The sequence below is a fragment of the Ammospiza nelsoni genome, chromosome 9 (genome assembly GCF_027579445.1).
Source record: "Ammospiza nelsoni isolate bAmmNel1 chromosome 9, bAmmNel1.pri, whole genome shotgun sequence".
Taxonomy (NCBI): Eukaryota; Metazoa; Chordata; class Aves; order Passeriformes; family Passerellidae; genus Ammospiza; species Ammospiza nelsoni.
In genome coordinates, this window is record NC_080641.1 from 25,639,250 (window position 1) to 25,659,462 (window position 20,213).

The 20,213-nt window shown below is 42.0% G+C and overlaps 1 protein-coding gene across 5 annotated transcripts in view; it reads left to right on the plus strand.

Annotated features, from left to right (window-relative positions):
• Positions 1–20,213, plus strand: part of PTPRF (protein tyrosine phosphatase receptor type F) — a 374,428-nt gene that overhangs the window by 110,713 nt on the left and 243,502 nt on the right. For all 5 annotated transcript variants that reach the window (XM_059477803.1, XM_059477805.1, XM_059477806.1 and 2 more), the window contains one exon: positions 18,298–18,459. In XM_059477803.1, the coding sequence (XP_059333786.1) occupies positions 18,375–18,459 (85 nt within the window). In that variant the 5' untranslated portion in view covers positions 18,298–18,374. The remainder of the gene's footprint in view (positions 1–18,297; positions 18,460–20,213) is intronic.

Below are 20,213 nucleotides of genomic sequence, written 5' to 3' on the forward strand. Positions count from 1 at the left end.
GCTCATCCCTGCTCTTAGTTAAGGAACCTTCTTGAGATTTTATAGCCTTGTGCTGCGGTCTCGGAGCATGGACAAAATCTGGTCATCCAGTTTAAGAAGGCCCCAGGGAAGGAGCTTGTGATTTGTAGTTTGAATGCAGCGAGTGGGTTTGTATCCTTTACTTTTAAATATGTACATTTTTTTGTATACTTGATGACTTGGACAGTTGAAATTAAAAGCTTCCCTTGAAACAATATATTGAGAGATGAAAGTTTTGAACAAGGGCTCTGGCAGGTAGTTCTGAAACACAAGTGTAGTTTAAAGCTGTTCTAAAACAACTGTAATGACAGTACTATCATATATTGCTGTCAGAGAAAAACACAATTTCTTCCTCTGTGGGGAGAGGGAAATAGCTTGTTAACAGCTACAAACTTACCTCCCGAGATTTACCTCTTCAGATGAAGTGTTATGGAAAAGTGTGAGGCTTTCTTATCAAGTAGATACTGTTAGCTGTATTTGTTACTTGCTTTGCTGCCAGGGTTAATGAGGTGACTGTAGGCCAAGTAAACGTAATGTATTCATGGATAGTGGTATTAAGAATGAAGCCTGAAAAGACTGTCTGGCAGTCAGTCTGGGGTCCCCCTTTTCTCACCATTCCACTTGGAGATAAGCTGTGAAGAAGAGCATCTGTGAGAAACGGGAGGTGAGGCAAAAATGTTTAAAGTTGTAGCTTACTATTTAATTTCCAAACGACACTAGGAGGGCTGGTGCCTGTTTGGTAGTTTATTAGGGAGTGTACTGTAAAGTTGTTTCAGCACAGGCAGCTGTGGTCTATCAGAGTTGCACTTACCACTCACTTCCCACGGCTCATGGAAGCTGATGTCTAACTTGACCCAGTATTTCTGTTGATCTTGAGCTGTGCATAACACTTTGCAGCAGAAATATAAATTTATCATAAAATTAGATATGAAGTTTTACATAGCAGCCTGGTGCAAAACATAGGTGGGGTGAAATTTATTAATATTTATATCTATAAAAGTTAATGTCAGAGATTGTAAAGGGTGAGAACACCACTGTACTGGATTTATGGTATTTCATGAAAAAAGATGTTTGCATCTCCAGATTTAGAAAGAATGATGGTAGAGTGTGGCTTTTAAATTACTATTTAGGCTGTTTTGCCATCCTAGTCGTTTATGGGGTGATGCTTTGTGTTTTTAATGTATATTTTTGTTTTGATTCATTCTAGTTTCACAGCTATGGCCTTATGTAATTGTTCTGAATAATGCAAATCTGTTTAGTTTACATCAGCAGGGCATTTAATGTCCACACAACTGCTAATCATTCTTCAATTTGTGCAATTAGAATAAAGCTTGGGTTATAAGTGGTAGAAATATGAGCAGATCTGATGCTGCTATGCTCTTGTCTGGTCTTGGTTTATGTGCTGTGGAGGTGATTCTAGTCTGCTCCTGAGCCGGGGTGTATTTACTTCAGCTTAATTAAGCACCAGCCCTCCCAGTGCTTCACCTCCCAGTGCAGTCACTGATCTTGATTCATTGGTTGGTCTGGAAGAAGATAACAACCATGGCATAAAGGATGGGTTTTTTTTTTCTTGCTGGTATGTGCTCATCACTGCTAAGTGCTTCCATTGATTACAGCAGCATGAACACAGCTGAAAACAACACAGTTGGTGGTTTCTAGGAATGCTTGTGCTACCTTTACCAAGCCCTTGCATTGTTGCTTGAGGACTTTATTTTGAAACAGAGGAGGAAATGTCAGGCAAACATGTGCAAATGCTTGTTGTGACTGCTGCTTGGAGGGGCTGCCTGCTGACTCCCAGCTGTACATACTGAGCATCCCTAGCAGGGAGGCTCTGGTTGCTCTTGAGGTGTTAGTGGGACCAGTCTGCATACTGAGCATCCCTAGCAGGCAGGCTCTGGTTGCTCTTGGGGTGTTAGTGGGACCAGTCTGCATACTGAGCATCCCTAGCAGGCAGGCTCTGGTTGCTCTTGGGGTGTTAGGGGGACCAGTCTGCAGGAGCAGAGCAGGTACACCCACAGCTGGGGCAGCTGGGTGGGTGAATGGAGGTGTAGACTGTGCTGCACTGGTTGTATGCGTGTCGTGTCATATTAGCCTGAACTTTTAAATGGCAGGTGAAAAGCTTCAGCTAATGCTCCTTTAATAATTAATTGATGTGAACAGGCACATCTTTGAGCCATTTTCATTTTATATGGTATGATAGACTTTTGATTAATTGCCCTAGCTTGTAGAGTTGTAACAGATTAGTGTCTTACTTAAGGGAAGGAAAGGCTGTACTTTCCTTGTCATTGACCAAGCACTAATGGATCAGGTAGGCTGAAGTGCATGCACCCTCACAGGCACACAGCTCCCCTGCCATGCCACATGAAAAATGTCAGTCTCTCTTGAGTGCATCTGTTTACTTTGCTATGTGTTTGGACTGGACACACCACCATAGGCACTGCTGGAATAGAAATTAATTCTTGTAAAGGGGCAGTAAGCTAATTTAGGCCCTTTCTTTCTTAATCAACTTGGCTACCTCATGTTGTGCCTAATTGAGATTACAAATTGCATCCTCTCTACTGTCTTGGTATACACTTGAGCATTAGGAAATGCACGAGGAAAGATAGCAAAGGGAGGGGAAATACAGACATAGCAGTGATGTATGGCACCTCTGGGGCTAGACCTACTGCTGTCAAATTGCCCATGTCGGCTTCCTGATTAGGCTGGTTGCCTCGATTAGGGCAGGCCATGCTCTCGACAAGGTCTTAAATGCTGCTGCTGCAAGACCCCTTTGTGCTGGACCTGTTTAATCTAAATAAGAACGGTGTATTTTTAGTGAATTTAGTATGAAAACGAATGATACAGTGGCCTCTAGGGCACTCTTCTAATATAATTTTGTATAAAAAAACGGCTTTTCTCTTCCCCATGTTTTTGTGAATGGACAAAGTAAAGACAGCCCTTTTCAAACTAGTGTTGAACTGGGAGTGTTTGCAGTTTAATCTTGTGACTCCATCCATCTCCATCTCCCCTAAATACTATTAGTCTGAGATAACTTGGCAGTGCTTGGCAACCTTTCATTTCCAGCACACGTACAGCTTTCCCCAAGATGCAGCCATTGCTCTGAAAACACAGCAGGGCCAGAAAAAGGCTTGAGAGTGTTTATTACTGGTTCTTTGGTTGTTTTGTGGGTGGTGTCCCCCACAGGCAGGGTAAGAGAGCCCAGGAGTGACAGAGGTGCTCTCGGCAGGGGTTGTACCAAGCACCTGACAAGGATTTTCTGGGAGCACCATGCTGGAGCTGGTCTGGTTCAGGCCATTGTTTCTCACTGTTCTTCAGCTGTGTGAGCTGAGATGAAAGGGTTTGTTACCTGATGCTTTCTCCAGAAGTTAATAAATGTAAAGGACATTATGCATTCTCTCTGCCCCCTAGATTCAATTGCTGAGCGTGGAATGGTTCAGAAGACTTTGTGTAGTTGAGGATTCAAAGCCACTTGAATAAACTCAGGGTTTAATAAACAAAAGATGGATGAGATGGTTCACTGTTTTTCTCTGCAAATTTGCCTAAGGCTTTCAGCTGTCCAGAAAAATGACAAACTACATCAAACAGAACCAGTTATTGGTAGCAGGGTGGTGGTTTTTTTAGTATTTCATTTCAAGAAAGTTGCTGCTAAGGTGTTTTCTATAGCTTCTGATACACTCTATTGGAAAAAAAAAAAAGTCAAAAAATCCTGTTTGAAAAACAGATAAAGTTAGTGATGATAATTATGAATTTACAGAATGTCTCTTGATAGAAATCTTTCTGTATGAATGCTAATTGGAAATGTTTTAAAGATAACATTTAATAATATTTTAGGACTGTCACCTGTAGTAGGATTTTGACCTTTTCATTGCCCCTGTGAGCCTGGGTTATTAATCAGGGAAATTGCACATGAGACATGAGGAATGTCTGAGATAATTTACCAGATTCTGCAGGTCCTTTCTTGTGGACAAAAATACCTAAAACTTGGACTTCTTTAACTCATAGAGGAGTCAAATTACAATAGTTGTACATGGTGTGTGCTTTAACTCCCAGCTTGCTAACAGCTCAGCCATGGCTGGCTGCTCCGAAAGCTTGGGAGGATATGAGTACGTGCTGTTACAAACTTGGAGGGGTTAAGAGGGCTTGTAGTTAATCCAAAATATAAAAATGCTACAGCAGCAGAATTGCTTCAAGCTCTTTTAAAAGTCCTTTCAAGTTAAGATGACATTGCTTTTGGTTTAATATAATGAATTCAGTAAAGCAAGAAGGCACTAGCTGTTCTGCTTGTTCTCACTCTCTGGTGAGGAAAAGGGGGCTTATAGGATTCTTGTTCAGCTAAATAAAGTTTGACTTGCATGTAGTGTGATAAATTCAAGTGGCATGCCTTCAAAGATAAAGAGCCAAGCGTCTGCAGCTTTTGTGCCTCCAGTAATTTGCAAGCAACTTTTTGGACAGTTGATGGAAAAGGTTTTGGGGATGGTGGTCTTTCCCAGGGTAGTTGGTCTGTTGGAAAAAAATAATCAGCTTTGCCGGGTTCATGCAAAGGACTGTCAGTAGTTATTTAGTGTTGGTCTTAGCGATGGCTGCTGCCTCTGAGTCGGCTGTGCCTGTAGTTTCACTTGGCCTTCCTGGTGCATCCTCCCTTCAGGCAGTGGTTTGATCAGCTTTCCCTTTCCTGTTTGCACAGCTGAAAAATGAAGTCCTGCTGGCTCCACTTGTAGTGCTGGTGCTGCTGGTCAGCGAAGGCTCGGAGGAGGCTGCGGGATGGGCGCCTGCAGGTTGTGTGATGGAGTTTGCAGGGCCTTGAAAGGCTGCCCTCCTCCCAGCCATGGTACAGAGCCAGGATTGACCTTGTAGCTGAACACCAGACAGGCCTTGGGCACAGTCCTGCTGTGGATCCCTTCCTGGAGGAGGCTGTCAGGACAGGCATGTGGCAGTGGTTAAAAGTCTGGCGGTCAGTGGTGAACTTCTCAGTGATAGACACTGCAGTATATCCAAAAGCTTTGTCATGCAATCAAAGGGTTTTCCATGTTTGCTGCAAATAAAGGTGCAGAGGGATGCTTGCATGTGTAAATCCCTGACTCTTTCAGCCCTTGGGGGTTCTCCTCTTACCCTTGCTCAGAAAGCGTCCCATTTACCAGAGGTGGCCACTTAGATTCGACTAGCCCTGAGTCTTAATTGGTTTTTAATGAACACTGTCAAAGGAGAGACATACTTTTATTTTGTATTTTTAATAATCCTCTCAGACAACAGATCAGCCTGGCTTCCTCAGGACATGCCACGTCCCAGGCACACTCATTTGAACTAATGCAGGTTCACTTGACTGTAGCCTGTAAGTCTTGGTGGAAGAGCAAGCCCAGATTACTTTGTCACAGAGATCTACACCACCATAACCCATCTGGTGTGAGGCTTTAGTGCTTCTGTGGCTGGACAGAAGCACACCAGAGCAGTGGGGAATCTGCAACACCTTAAGCTGACTTCTCCTGCTGGCGTCCTCAGTGTGACCCAGAGGGCTAATCTGTCAGGAATTATGTTGTCTGTCATCTTGGAGAACAGAACAAGCTTTGTTTTGAACAGCAGTGCTTCATGAGGGATAGCTATTCAAACTCCTCCTTCAGGTTCTCTTTTTAAAAGGGTTGTACACAAATTGTCTCATAAACTACCTGCATATAAAAGCACATTTTCTGTTGCCAGCATCTCTTAGAGTTGGATTGCTGATCTAGCCCTGCCAGTGCCTGGGATACTTTGTTCTTCTGCTTGGAAAGCTGATCATTGATACTTTTCCAAATGTTTACATGTCGTTATTGTTAGTTAAGAATATCTAATGCATTGCTCCTACAGACAGAGAGGATACCAGCAAGTTCCTGTTCTGTTGCCTCCTCCTCTAGAGTCAGGAGTGGTCCCTCTTCTTTGTGGAAGATGTTTGAGATTTGCTTTCTTTAGAAGACATAGGAAAAGTGGTAAAGGAAAAACCAAAAGACAGATGCATGAGTCTGTTTCAAAGCCCTTTTCAGAAACCTTGTCTAACCTCTGAAAAGATAAAATTACCTTGTACATTGCATATAATTTAGGCTGAGGTTTTTTCCTCACATTTCAGCTTTCAAAGAACGTTGTTTTTTTTTTAAAGGATGAAGTACAAAATAAAATTTAAACCCAACCTGTCAGTAAAGGGTAATGCATTCTGAAATAAAGCTTTTGGGCTTTGAACCTTTGCTGGTTGACCCCTAAAACTTCTGCTGGAGCTGTCCCTGCCTTCCCCATCAGTGACACAGTGTTGGCATGTGTCACTTCACGTGAACTTTACACTGGCATTGTGGGTGGTGTGTGAGGACCAAAACTGTCCATTTCCTGACAAGGATCCAGTGATACAGCAAGTCCTGTTCTTGATGGGTGATACTCCCTACACTTTCTAAAATGTAATGCTTTGATGAAGAATTTGGGGAATGAGTACATTCCAAGCATAGACTGGCCTCCCTTTTGCAGTGTGCATTCTAGCAGCTTCTTCTGCAGGACTGTCCTGACCTTGTTTATTTTGGACTTAGGCACCGTAAAATAGCTTGTTAATTGCTGCTCATTTAGAATTATAATTAGGTGTTACCAGATGAGTTCTGTAATACACAATTAAAATGTTATAAAAATTTTTGTGGCTTTTAATACTTCATTTATTGGTTAAAATTTAATTCAGAGTACACTGATTGCAAGCTCTCTGTGTATGTGCATAATTACTAAAACCCACAAGGGTAAAACCAAAGCAGGTTTGAGTGATGCAGAATCCATGCACTGCCTGGATGTCAGGCAGCTAGGGATATGAGCTCTGGCATCAGATGACTTTGTCCTGCTTTTCTGTAGGCTGATTAAACATAGGACTGGCATGAATGTTGTGTTGTGTGCTCTTGCTGGTTGGGTAAAACCACCAAGCTCAGACCTGGCTCAGGTCCACTTTAATGGGCTGGGCACACATCTAGAAGTGATGGATACAGAGCTGCAGGCTTGGGGCGCACAAGCTTTCAGAGAGAATGTCATCAAAGCCACTTTGATGCATTCAGTCTGCAAGTAAGAAAAGGCTTGGACATCTGGTGGCATTGCATATCCAAAAGTAAATGGTTTAAACTTGGAGCATGTTCCCCATATATTGCTAAGAGCTTCAGAGCCACTGTTGGCAGCTGAGGAGTTGCTTTGCTGCTGATCATTTATTATGTTTGGTTTTGATGAACAAGGTGCTGCGTTTTGTGTGGTCAGCCCCATGCCAGCACCAGCCATGTGGAGGAAGAAGGGGCTGTTCCTTTTCTTGGAGCTGTATTTAACCTGGTCCCCCTTAAGCTTTCCTTGTTTTTTCGTGAAGCTAGGTAATATCTTTCCCCTTTAAGATCTGTCCTGTTTTTCTGCTGGAAGCTTTTTTCCCCTTCATGATTTTACATTCTGGCAACTAACAAATTAAAATAGCTTTCCTCCTAAGTACGCTAAAATGTACATTGAATCTGATTTCAATGGCGCCAAGTATGTGTTTCAGCACACTAATGCACGAATGGATTGAAAAAACAGCCAGCAGTAATTTTCTTTCCTTAGGTTTTACTGAATAGTATCCCAAGAAGCTGCACGTAATGTGTTATCCTCTTTATGTGTTACTCAAGGTCATGTAAAGGTGAAGGCCTGGAAGGAGAGTGAATAATTTCAATAGTAAAGCTCAAAGTTGCTGCAGATGGCATATGGGATGTCTTATTTTTCAAAGGTCTTTCTATCTGCTATTGGCAGAAGCCTCCATTAGAAAAGGGCAGTTTTGTGTGAGGTACATAATTTATTTATTTTTCAGGTTGATCTTCTTTCAGAATTCAGGTTTATCTTGACTCAGACTGTTAGCATGGGACCATTCTCCTGGTAAAGAGAATGCACAGAAGTTATAAGGTCTGAGTTACATAGGAAATGCTAAGTTTGAGGAAGAGGAGCTTTTCAAGCTCCAGAATTATAAAAATCAAAAGCAAGCTGCTGTCTTGTGGAAGCAGACATGTTGTGGTGGGTGAAATTTTTTGTTTGCCTTTTTTCCTTTGAATACTTTACTTGAGGTTGAATTGCAAAACTTGAGTTTTTTTAGTGCCATAGGATGCAATGGAGGACCACCAAGAGGTGAAGAATGCCCCATATGTCTCTATCTGTGCCTTGTGTATGCTGTGCTGAATGTGAGAACTGATCTCTCCTGCTGCCTCTCCAGTGCAGAAATAACAAAGCCATTGGAAGTGGCTACATAACTGCCATGCACTGAATACCCTTGGTTAGCAAAGCATGCCTTTTCTAGTAGTCAGAAAATTGCTGGATATAAAAAGCAAAGTCACACATAATCTGTGATAAATTTAGCGTGGATTTTATGGTGGATGAGGAGGGTCTGTGGGAGGTTCAGGTTCATGCAAGATGCAAGGAGCAGCAAGTGCTGTGTAGGGGTGGTGATGTACCCAACTTACCTGAGAGATGGTAATGTTTTCCTTCCTTTATGTTTTGGATTTCTTTCTGAGGTTGGCAGAGGCAAATTATTACAGGTTCATTAACATGTGCAGAATATTGTTAGCCTTCTCACCTTTGCTCATCTTTCTAATCCGAAGCAGATGAGGGTTGTGCATCCTTGATAAGGTGTCAGGCAGCACAGATCCACAGCCATGTGGAGCCTTTCTGTCTGCTGCCTGTAAGTGCTCAGCCCTTGGCATGTGGTCCCCATGTAAGGATTTACTTGCAGAATGTGAGTGTGGAAGCAGATTTTGGCCTGTTTGAAGAGTCCTGGCATTTGCTTTGTGGCATGAAAGATGGAAGATGACTGGTCTGTCCGGAAAGTGTTGGATTTGCTGCAGCCTTGATGCAGCTGTTATCTCAGTCCCTCTGGACAGGAAATAACTAGGAAACTACTGCTTTGATTTGACAAACAAAGACGACTTGTAAAATACATTAATTGATTTTCTTCCATCAAAGAGTTTTGAACACACAGCCTCAGATCTGAATGAGAAAAAATCTGATATAAATCTGATGTGTATATGTTGTGTGTCTTACTATACAGAATGCGATGCAAAAAACCTGAGTTTAATTTTTAGCCTGAGGTGCTACTGAAGGAGAGAAGTAGTTTGGAATAAAAACTTAGGAATAGAAATTCTTGTACTAAGAGTTAAGATTGACTTGCTGCCATTAAATCGGGAATTTGACAATATGCAGACCTGTAGTTTCTTCATCTTCAATAAGCATTATATTACTCCTAGGGCTTTTTTTTATTTACATCTCTTTAATATCGCTTAGGTGCTGTGTTGTATATGCCACCTCAGAGGCTGTTTTCTTATGGCAAAGCAAAACTAGGGGGGCCTTACTAGAAGGAAGAAATAAAAAGGAATAATCATAAATTTAGCATCTTATTACAATAAGCTTGATTGCATCTAGGTTTCTTTAGAGGTTACAGAAACAGTTTTCATTTTTCATACCGAAGACAATTACATGAAACTTGTGCTTTCATAGTTCTTGCTTATTAGTTGCGGAGGGAATTTCTGGGTGCTGTCTTCCAAATGCCAAAATGCCTCCAGAGCCAGCGAACTGCAGGATGCTGGGTGCGTTCTGCATGGAGAGAATTCAGTTTAATAAATGTAATAAGTCCGTTTACCCCACTGGGCTCTGTTAACTACCTGCATATAAACCGAGCATCCATAATGTTTGGGCAAAGGTTATAGAAGCAGTTTGCAGGAAAGGCTAGCTCCAGAGCACACTGAAACAGCAGCTATTCTTATTTTAGCCCTCAGTAACACACACAATAATGGGGTTCAAGCCGTATCCATGGTTGAGGCAGTAATAACAACTATGATATAATTAACTTCAAAGCCCTTTGGGAGAGAATAATTCCAAAATCTAGCATTGAAAATGTTCATAGTTTCACAAGATGAGAATTACAGGAAGTTTAATTGGATACATAAACCCTCCGGTAGGGCATAAGTTGTCTGCTAAATGAAGGCATTAGGAAGAAGCCATCCCTGTGGCAGGCTGCTGCTGCCTTGGTTGGTGCTGGCTGACAGGGGTGGCTGGGACAGGGAGGAATCCCGTCTGGTGGAGCCCTGCTGCTCCTCAGCTGGTGGTGCCCATGTCTAGGAAGGATGGCAGCCAAGATGTATTTGAGCACTTGGCACTTTGTGTGTGCTTGGTGGACCTGTGGAAAGGATTATTGTCTCTGTGAGCAGGATCAAAGCACTAAGTCCTTTTGTACTCGATGGCCGCGTGTGACAGTGGCTGCGAGACAGTGGGGGGGGGGGTTTGTCACCAGAGTGTGTGTTCTTTCCAGAGCCTGGCTTAAAAAAGCTGCAGACACAAGGAGTAGTAGCTCAGGATTATTTAATCACTCCTGGCTTTGTCAAGATGCCGCAGCATCAGCAAGGTTGAAGGTGTTTGTGGGCTCCTCACATACGTCTTCATGAGTGGCCATGACAGTGGTGAACACAGAGCATGAATACATCATTGAGCTCAGAGCGGTGAAGAAGATGAAAATGATGAGAATGATGGTGAACTTTAGAAAGGCTAACTTACAAGAAAGTGAACAAGTTAGTCAAAGCATCCCTAATACTATAATGGGAAAAAGTAAGAGTAGAGAAGGAAAAAGGAGGGTGTAAGGGGGGAGTGAATCAGTTCCTTGATGTGGTTTGAAATCAGGAGGGAAACATAAGAAAGCAAACTGGGAAAAGCAGTTAAATTAGTAAGCAGTTAGCTGGGAGTAATTCACTCTAGGTAGGTGGCAGGCTTGAGAAGCTGTTTGAGATGAAAATTTGGAAACCCAACTCCCATTTATCAGTAGTAGAGTATACAAAGTAAAATGAGTATAAAAGGAAAATTGAAAGATCCAAGGTGGGCTTTGAAGAACTGCTGACTATACATAGAAGATAAATTATTTAGGCAAATCAGTGCCATTGTCTTGTGTGAAAATTTGTCTTGGTGGATGACGGAAGGTTAAGGAAGGCAGTTAAGGAAGAGGAGTGTGCTGCCTAAGAGGGAAATTGTTATTTTGCATCAGTTTTTAACCACTGAAAACATTGTAGAAGACTTGCTACTAGTTTTGTGCCCGGTATTTCTAAATATAAAAGCTAAGCAAATTCCAGAAATTGAGGTCTTGGCAAAAGCAGATTTAGAATAAGCTGTTAATCTGAAAGGCATTAAGTGAGCGGACCCCAGTAGAATGCTATGTTACGTAAAACATAACTGAACTTCCAGCAAACGTAAGGTATTTTTTGTTAAAAAGAATAACTTTTTTTCCCTCACCAGAAAAAAGTTATTTATGTATCTTGTACTCTGGTTGAAGCAAAAATTACTGTAAAAATAACACAATACTCGAAGATCGTGTTCTCAGAGGGGCCAACTTTGATGGATTCTGCAAAGGAAAATCTCTAGAAGTTGCTCAAAATTTCCAAGCCAGAGAAAAAGCTTGTTCACATTTTGGGAGGTCTCAAAATTTTTGACACTGAGGCCTTTAAGGAGGTTGAGTAGATATGTGGATAGAGTAAAAGCATTCTTACAAAGAGAAAATTCATTTCATTTTGAATTAGAATTGATTTAGGATTGAGTTTGACTTCAAGCCATTAGACATCATGCAAATCCTTGAAAGGATGGAAGGACAGGTTATCTCTCATCTGGTCAATCATCTGCATTCTTGCAGTTTTGGTTAAAATTAGTTCTGGTGCTCAGTAGAACTTAGGTCTGCTCTGCCTTGCATGTTCTGTCAGTCTGAGAGATGCAGAACCAATGTGTTTGACACTGCTGGTTCCAGATGCAGGAGTGACAGGACCACAGCTGTACAGTCAGTGGCACTCAGCTGTGGTGTGTTGTAAGCAGCAAGCCCAGAAGGACTGTGTACTCAGCTCTCCCTCTTTGGTTCAAAACCACCTGTCTGCACCCTGGCTGTGCAGAACTTAATGCCCTGGAATTGGGTTTAGAGGAGAGGACTTAGTACCCAGTGATTTTAGTCCTTGCACTGTTTTCTATTGTGCTGAATTCAGTCAAGCCTGTTATAGCACAGTCATTTTCATTAGGAGTATATTGTCATGCGTACAGTAATTTGTTGTAAAAGCACAGAAATTCTTGCTTTGTGGAAATGTCTGACTAATGAGCATGTTTCTTTGCATGAGTGGAGTTTGCTGATAGTTAAGGAATAGGTGAATTTAGTTTTATTTTTTGAAGGGCTTTCTGCTGCCCTGGATCTGTAATTCATGCATCTGGATGCAGTGCTGGACCTGTTCTGTAAATGTTAGAGACTTCTGTTGAAAAGCTGATATGCAATAGTTTACTTCTTTTAAGGATACTTTACAGCAGGCATTAGGAGCCTTTACACTTGGCTAGGGTGATCTACAGCAATCTGTGCTTAGTGCTCACTGTGAGTGATAGCTGGGCTCGTGAGACTCAAGGCTGATCTATATTTTAAGTGGATGTTTTAACTTATCTCCATAGTTATTTAACAGGCCCTGCATAATCCTTGTTCCAGTGGAAAAATTCCTCTTTCTTATCTAATATTGTCTGCAGGCAATGACATCTTCAGAAATTAATGTCTTCGGAACCAAATGTAGCCAATAAAGCTGACAGGAATATTCAAGTTGTGCTTGTATTCTGCTTCAAAGTGGCTCTGCTCCTCTTCTTGAGTCAAGCTGGGATTGCATGTTCAGGATCACAGTGACCTGTAGCTGGACCAACTTGTGCTTAAACACTTCTCACTTTTTTGTGCTTTATCAAAATAAGAGGAAACTTTTAAAAGTACTTCTGAGTTGTTCTTGCTGTTATATATATTGCTCCATACCAATCAGCCTGTATTAGTTTGTTGGTTTGTTTTGGTTTTTTTCTCCCCAGATTATGGGATATTTTGGGTTTTCTTTTTGTTTTTTTTTCCTACCTCATTTTTATTTTTTTCCCAAACAGGTGGTGAAACATTTTCCTTCTGGGAAAAATACTTTTGGGGAAGGGTGTGTTTCCTTTTTTTTTTTTTTTTTTTTTTTTTTTTACTGGGAATAATCTGCGTACACTTCCATTTGCTTTGTCTCATTCTCATGGTTGCATGCTCATGACTAATTATACTCCTCCACTCCTTTCTTGGTGTTTTGTATCCTTCTTGTACTTACAGATAGCTATCAAATCCTTAGCAGTCTGTCTAGTGCTTGTGATTTGACAGAGATTTTTATCCTTCCTGGTTCTTAAATTGCTTTGTTCATTCCTTCTCTCCAGATGGTTTGAGAGTCTTGTTACTGAGAGCACCAGACTGATGCTCTGGGCCCGCTCACTCCTGGGTCCCAGAGGTGGTACCTTTGCTCATGTGACAGTTTCTTTAGCTCTTGGCCTTTTTATTGTATTGCAAGCTCATAGGAAGTTCCTCCCTAAATCTATTCTAGTGTTGCCATCGTCACCATTTTCATATATCTCCCCGCTGAATCTCTCTAATACATTCCCTGCATGTGGGAGTTCGGAGTGAAATGAGACTCATTTTGTCTTTTTTGGCCATATTGCTGTACTCCCCAAGTCTCTTTATATTATATTTCTTGCAGAAAAGCACAAAGAAATCTATGCTAAAGGAATACTAATGTAGTGAAGTGAAACATTGAAAAGTCATTAGCTTGCGTGTAACTGCTTCCACAACTTTTAATGTGTGCAATATGATGGTCTTGAGTTATATGGTGTGTCATGGTTTTCCTGTTCCTCCTTCTGAGCACAGATGAGGCATTATGTACAGAGTGAAGCAGCTGAGCTGTAGCCAGTTATTGTTCTCACTTTTAACAGAATAAAGAGCTGCCTTATTGCTCTGCGTGATGCGCGATCGCCGTGGCTGATGTGACACCCCAGAGTCGATCAGGTGGTGGTGTGTTGATTGTGTCCCTCTGGAGCCCTGGCTCCCTTTCAGATACTCGTGTAAAATAAAGAGGGTAGGACTCCAGAAAGAAAATTTGATTGTGTTGCACATGTAGTAGCACTGGGAGAAGCTGATGTAATTTCAGCCCTGTCTTTACCATCGTCTGGGTGTGCCCAGTTGGTGTTTTCTGACCTGCATCCTTGGGCTCACCTTGAGAAGGCTCAGGAAGTTTCCGCCTTGAAAAACAAACACAACTGTTTCAGGTTCCTTTTTGAAAAGACGCTGTTACATCTCCAGGTCAGATAAGGACATTGCTTATGGACTGGGCTCACCTTCCCACCCTGTAAGTTTCTCCGGAGTCTCTTAATGATGTTTCACAACAAAGGCAGTGTCAGTATTCAAACACACAACGAAACCTGGCAGTTCCGTGGATGTACAGGGGTTCCTGGAGGGAACTTTTTTGTGCTGACTTCTTAGATTCTTTGGGTTGCAAAGCAGCTTAACCTAAAAAGCGATTTTCATGCCGTGTTTTTGTCCCTGGTTTTGAATGGGCAGGCTTGCTTTGGGGATGCTGTTCTTCACTGTGCCAGTCATGGCTGGTGACCCACTTGTTTCAGTTCAGTTTATCTTACAGAAGAGTTCATAGAGGACAGAAGCTATTCAGTGCTGGTTTGAAATTCCTCTTGACTCTTTAAAGTTGACTGCTTTTTCTAATCTCATTGCAGTCTCCTGTGAGACATACTTATTGCCAGAATTTCTTAGTACCATATGAGCTGTTGGTATTCTTGGCTCTGTTTTAAATGAGTCCAGCTTTTTCTGCCTGTCTGAAAGAATCAAACCATGTAGGTTTCAAAAAATGTCCTCAAGACCGCCTCTTTTCCATCCACCTGCCCTGCAGCAAAAAACTGATATATTTAAATGAAGATTGCTAGTTTTTTGTTGTGCTTTCCTGCTTTCTAGTTTTCTGCCAAACTAGCTCTCGGTAGCTCTAACACTGAGTTTGGAGCAGAGGCAGGAGTTTAGCTTGCTAAACTCAAAGCTGTTTTTACAAAGCCATCTGGAGTGCTTAGCCTCAGCTAATTTTGGGTTATGTAGTCTAGAGTTTATAATATTGCCAGGACCAGATGCAGAAGAAGAAATGAGAATGTACGTGTGTTTTTGAAAAACCTTCTTGTACAGCATCTGGGCTCCCAAACACAATATTAGTTGTGAGATGTTGGCCAAAGCAGTGAGATTAAAGGAGGCCTTCAAATGAAGGGACTGAGATCATCTGGTGCACAGGAGATCAGTCCAGAAACAAGAGAGCGCAGCCTGAAGAGGCATGAGTTTGCTGGGGACAAGACACATTAAGAACTGTAGGAGCATTATTTGGTCAGTTGCTGTTGTACTTGATTTTGCCAAAGCAATACTGACTTTGTATTTGTTTAGCTTGTTGCCAAAAATCTACCAATATTATCTGGTTTTTAGCTGCTTTCCATCCTAGGCTGCCTTCTGCCCTGGGAAAGGAAGGCTTTTGCAATGGTTCAGGATTGCTGTTTAACACTGTCAGGGTAACACTGGCCCTTCGAAGGGTTAACTGAACTTCAGCTGACACCCTTGCTTTGAGCATTGGGTTGTCTCCTTGGGAAAGCTGAACCACTGGGAGAAGCTTTTTAATATTTTCACTTTCAAAAGAGAATGACAGCTACTGAGATTTATAAAATTTTAAAACATTCCAATTTAAAGCTCTTTAATTATTGAATGCAGACAACTTTTCCATAAGCAGAGCAACCATGGAAAGAGGAAGTGGCAAATTTTGATCCTGTTAAAGGCCAAAGGTGGTCTATTAACTTTGGAGGGACAGACAGGAGTCTGGCATAAGAAAATCTGGCTTTGCTACCAGATGGTAAATTATTTAGAGCACTAAACAGTTGAAAAAGATCAAGTCTGTGAAGCATCTGGTAGGATATCTGACAATTCACCAGTTCTGCATAGTGCATACTGTATGTATCTCATGGGATGGAGAGGAAAGTGAAAAATCTGTTGAAACTGGAGAGAAGCTTGATCACATTTACTGAAAGAAGAGAGAAATCAAGAGACAGACCTATTCTTTAACTGAGGTTTTTGTGTTCCTGAGAGTTACTTCTGAATGAGGGCTGTGGAGGTGCTATTGACAAGACTCTGAGCAATCTGTGCTCAAGATACACCATTAGATGCGACACTTTTGTTGCTAATGGAAGAGGAAAAGCTCTCTGAAAGCTACTCACCCCCACTGTGGTCTGACAAATACCTAAGATGTTTCAGCACCACCTGTAAAACTCATTCTCTGTCCTAATCTTACAGAGCTTGACACACATGATTAGTTTTGACACAGTAATTTCGACCCTTGGTGTCTCCCACCCCCTCCCCAGGAAGAGTAGCCCTCTTAGGATTCTGGCTGCTGTTGAGCCAGATGTAATGCTGCTTAAAGTGCCTCAGTGGGTTCCCTTTTTCAGGCAGCACAAATTACCCCCCGTACATGCGGAATTTAGAAGCATAATCATCACTCTTGATCCAGGCATTTCTTCCCATTCCTGTGTGGGCTGTGTCTGGGGAGCTGGCTAGTGCTGGGCCACCTGCTTGGGAGCTGCTCTATTCTATCACTGGAATAGAGCTTAGGCAGCTATAAAGATACAACTACCTGTATCTGTCTTGGCTATGTAAGACATGTAAATGGTGCTTGTAGTAATCCTTTGGTGAGAGTTGAGTGAGGATGGGGAAGTTGTAGGGCAGCAAAGATAACTGAGTGTGTGGCTGGTACAAAGAGCCTCTTCTGCAGCATTCAAAATTTTGCTGCTGAGCTTAGTTAGATTTATGCCTTCTTATTGAGACAATAAAAGCAGGATGAGATGATCAGTATTCTCTCTGCATCTAGGTTAGAGCTAGGTTATTTTGTAAAGTATTTTCAGATGTCTTGGCTGGAGAAGATGTTGCATAAATAAAGATTTCTCTGTGTTGTGCGATATTATAACATGGGAAAAGATTTACTGTGCAAATACAGTAACAGAATGGAGAAGAATCATGATCTCCTGTTTGTTAGTACTATGCACTGTAAATATTTGCCAGGGTAGATTCTCTTGAGATTTCTCGTGGATTTCCCTAGGCATGATCGTTGCTGGCATTCTTTGAGCGCTGTGCTTTTGTCAGAAGTAGACGTGTTTGTAACTTGTGATACTTCCATCAAAAGCTCAGCGGTTTCCCAAAAACAATATGCTTCCAAACGTAGCAAAATTCAGAAATACCTTTGTTGGAGCAGTCCTGAAGGTGTGTTTGAAATGTCTGACAACACGAGTAAGAGTGGCATGTTGGGCCACAAACAGTGTGAGTGTGCACAGTTGCAGCTGCTTTGCTTCAGGGATACTCATGGGGTCCACTCAGGCTGGCATCTGCCAGCATGAGATTTTTTTCACTAATAATGCTGCGTTGGTAAGTTTGGTAACTTCTGCAGCTTAGTGGAGAATAACATCTACTTCTAAATAACTCTTAGGCTTTCATTGAGATGCCTGGCACTGAAAGCATGGGCCCCTGTCACTGCTGAGTGTGGTTGCTGAGGGCATGGTGCTTGCTGGCTTCTTTGAGGTCTGTTTTAATAGGTAGATCTTAGACTTTGAGATGGAAGTACAATGAGTATATTCGCGTTAAAAGATAAAGGAGGCAGATGCACAGAAATTGTGTTCTTTTTAAATACTTCCTTTTTTTTGGTTGGTTTTCAAGAAATTTTCTGTATTTCAATATTCAAGCAGATGCCCAAGTTAAGGCAATTTGCAAGATGATTTGCTTTGTTTTGGAGAGGGAATATCCAATCATGAATCCTTTTAGGTAATCATTGCCACTATTTTGGGGAGTTTGAGGCTGAGGTGTTTGCTTTGGGTAAAGCTTCTCTTTATAGACACTTTCCTCAATAACGTTCTGCTGTGACTCTCACCCTGTGAGCTGACAGCTGATCCAATTCAGCTTCTGTTTCTTCTGCTGGAACCCGCTGAGACTTGCCTGGTGCACACCAGCCCAGCTGGATGGTCCAAGCCGTGCTTCACAGCAATTTGATCGCAAACCCTCCCTACACATGCAGTCAACCACGTCTGGCTAGGGCATGTGGAAGGAGACTTAAAAGAGCTTAAGACTGTTCTTTGAGTGTAATGTGCAGCTTCAGAACTATTTGTTGTGAGCAACAGCAACTAAAGGATGCATTAATGGGCCATAAACCAGATTGTACATGAAGGTAAACTTGAAGACAGGTGCATTTATGCCTGCTGACCCTTGAAATCAGCTTATTGAATTCAGAGGCGTGTGTGGTGCTCTACTGCTCATGCAGGGAAGATAGGTAAATTTCTTTTTAAAAGTGTCTGTAATGATGACTTTGCAATGCAGTTTGATATACTGGCAGTTTATCTGTGTGTCATAATAATTTTCCTTTTCTTCCTTTTTTTGGTTTGCAGGAGTAAGTCTGTGTCTGTAACACTGGATGTACTGACCACTTGCCTCAGACTGAAGAGGACTTGCTCTATTTTGGAATATGGTGCCTAACTTCTGCATCCCAGTACTCACTGTGCCAGCAGCCATCCTCTGCTGCTTGATGCTGCCTTTAGCAGGAGCGGACAGTAAGTAACGTTTGGTTTATGGAAAGCTTGAATGCCTTGCAAAATTTGTTTCCAGAAATATTAAACCCTCTTTGTTTGTACTGGAAACTGAGGGTTAAGAGACAACTTCCCCCCCCGTCTTCTATTTCCCAGTGTGCGCATTGCAGATAAACAGGGTGTGTGTGAAGGGGCACAAGTAGAACTAAAAAGACTGACAAAATTTATTCAAGTGCAGAAAGAATTTCTGCAGAAGCTGTGAGATCAAAACCTGACAGTTTGATTTCTAACACGCACAGATGAGTAAAGAAAATTGGGGGCGGAGGAAGAAAGAAGTATTGGGGTCACGGTAATCCCTGTTACTTTTTTTCCCTTGTTCTTTTGCCAGCTCTCCTAATTTGTGTAGCACTGAGACATCTCTCCTGAGTCAGCAGGCAGTTGCTCTTGGAGAAAGCTGTTGGGGAAGAGGGTGCAAGTTCTTACCTTCTGGTATAGCTCTCCTGCACCTATATTTTGGCAGAATTGGAGTACAGTGTTTCCTTGTGGTCATACTTTTAGCTGTTGTGTCCTTGCTGTTGTCCTGGCTGTCCCATAGAGTTGTTGTGACTGGCTTTAATTAGCCCCATCCAGCCAAGAGGAAATATGTGCACAAAATGCTATTGTGGACAGACAAGAGGACAAAAACATGCTTAATGATAGCCTACTAAAAAGGCTATCATTATAGTAGGAATGTTTTATGGAATGGGTTATGCAGAGAGCAGGAAATCTCAATGCTTTTTCTGCATAATCTTGAGGTCTGTATTTGTTAAGCAGTCCCCAAATATTTCTGCAGGCCCTCTCCCTTATTTTTTTAATCTGTACCCAGATTTTCAGTGTCCAAATGTCTGCACATCCATCAGACTCTGGTGGTTGTGAATACTTCTTGCCTCTGGAAGTACCCAGGGCTCCTGGGATGCTCGAGTTGGAGATGAGGTGACCATGATGCCCCTCCTGATGTGCCAGCAGTCATCTCTTTCTCACTGCAGCTTTAGTCACAAGGCTTGTAATTAGATGTAATTTATGAAAGTTGAAGGAGATCTTGTTTCATGTTGGTAAGAGCCTGGCTGAATGTAGGAAACAGACTGGGGGTTCCTAAATGTCCTGGACTGAGAGGAAGACCTAAACTTAGGGAAGCTGGAGAGAAGAGTGAAGAAGTGATGTGAAGAAACATACAAATTCAGTTATTTTGTTTTCATTAGGGATGACTTGTACAGGCAGCAGATTAATATGGGTGGTCTGTATGAGTCTGAGCTGCCCAGTTATACTGGGGGGGGGGCAGCAGCTGTGTCCTTCCTCAGCTTACTTTGCTGTCTGCTGGTGCTGTTGAAAGGTGCTTATTCAGATCACTTTATATCTGCACATTGTAGCCCATTTTGGAATCTGGCATAGAGAAGCACTTGTTTAGTATTCTGAGGAGTATAAAAATATGAAATTTATTATCTTCATACTGGCTTCTGCAAAGGAGAGAAGCATCACTCACGTCACAGATGTGTCGAAGCTGGTGGAGCTTGTGATGTCCCAGGACAGTTCTTGGCCTGAGGATAACTTGTTGTAGACGTGGTTTGCTAATTTTGTGCAATAATTCCACATGCTGAAGTTTGACAAAATTGGCTCTGTTTCTGTGTGGTGTCTCAGATGTGGAACATTTCTGTGTTGAGCAGCAAGTTTATCTGTATGTATGTCTTTTTCTCTGGACTCGCAATGAATTGCTCTGAATTGCTTTTTCCTAATCTGGAAGG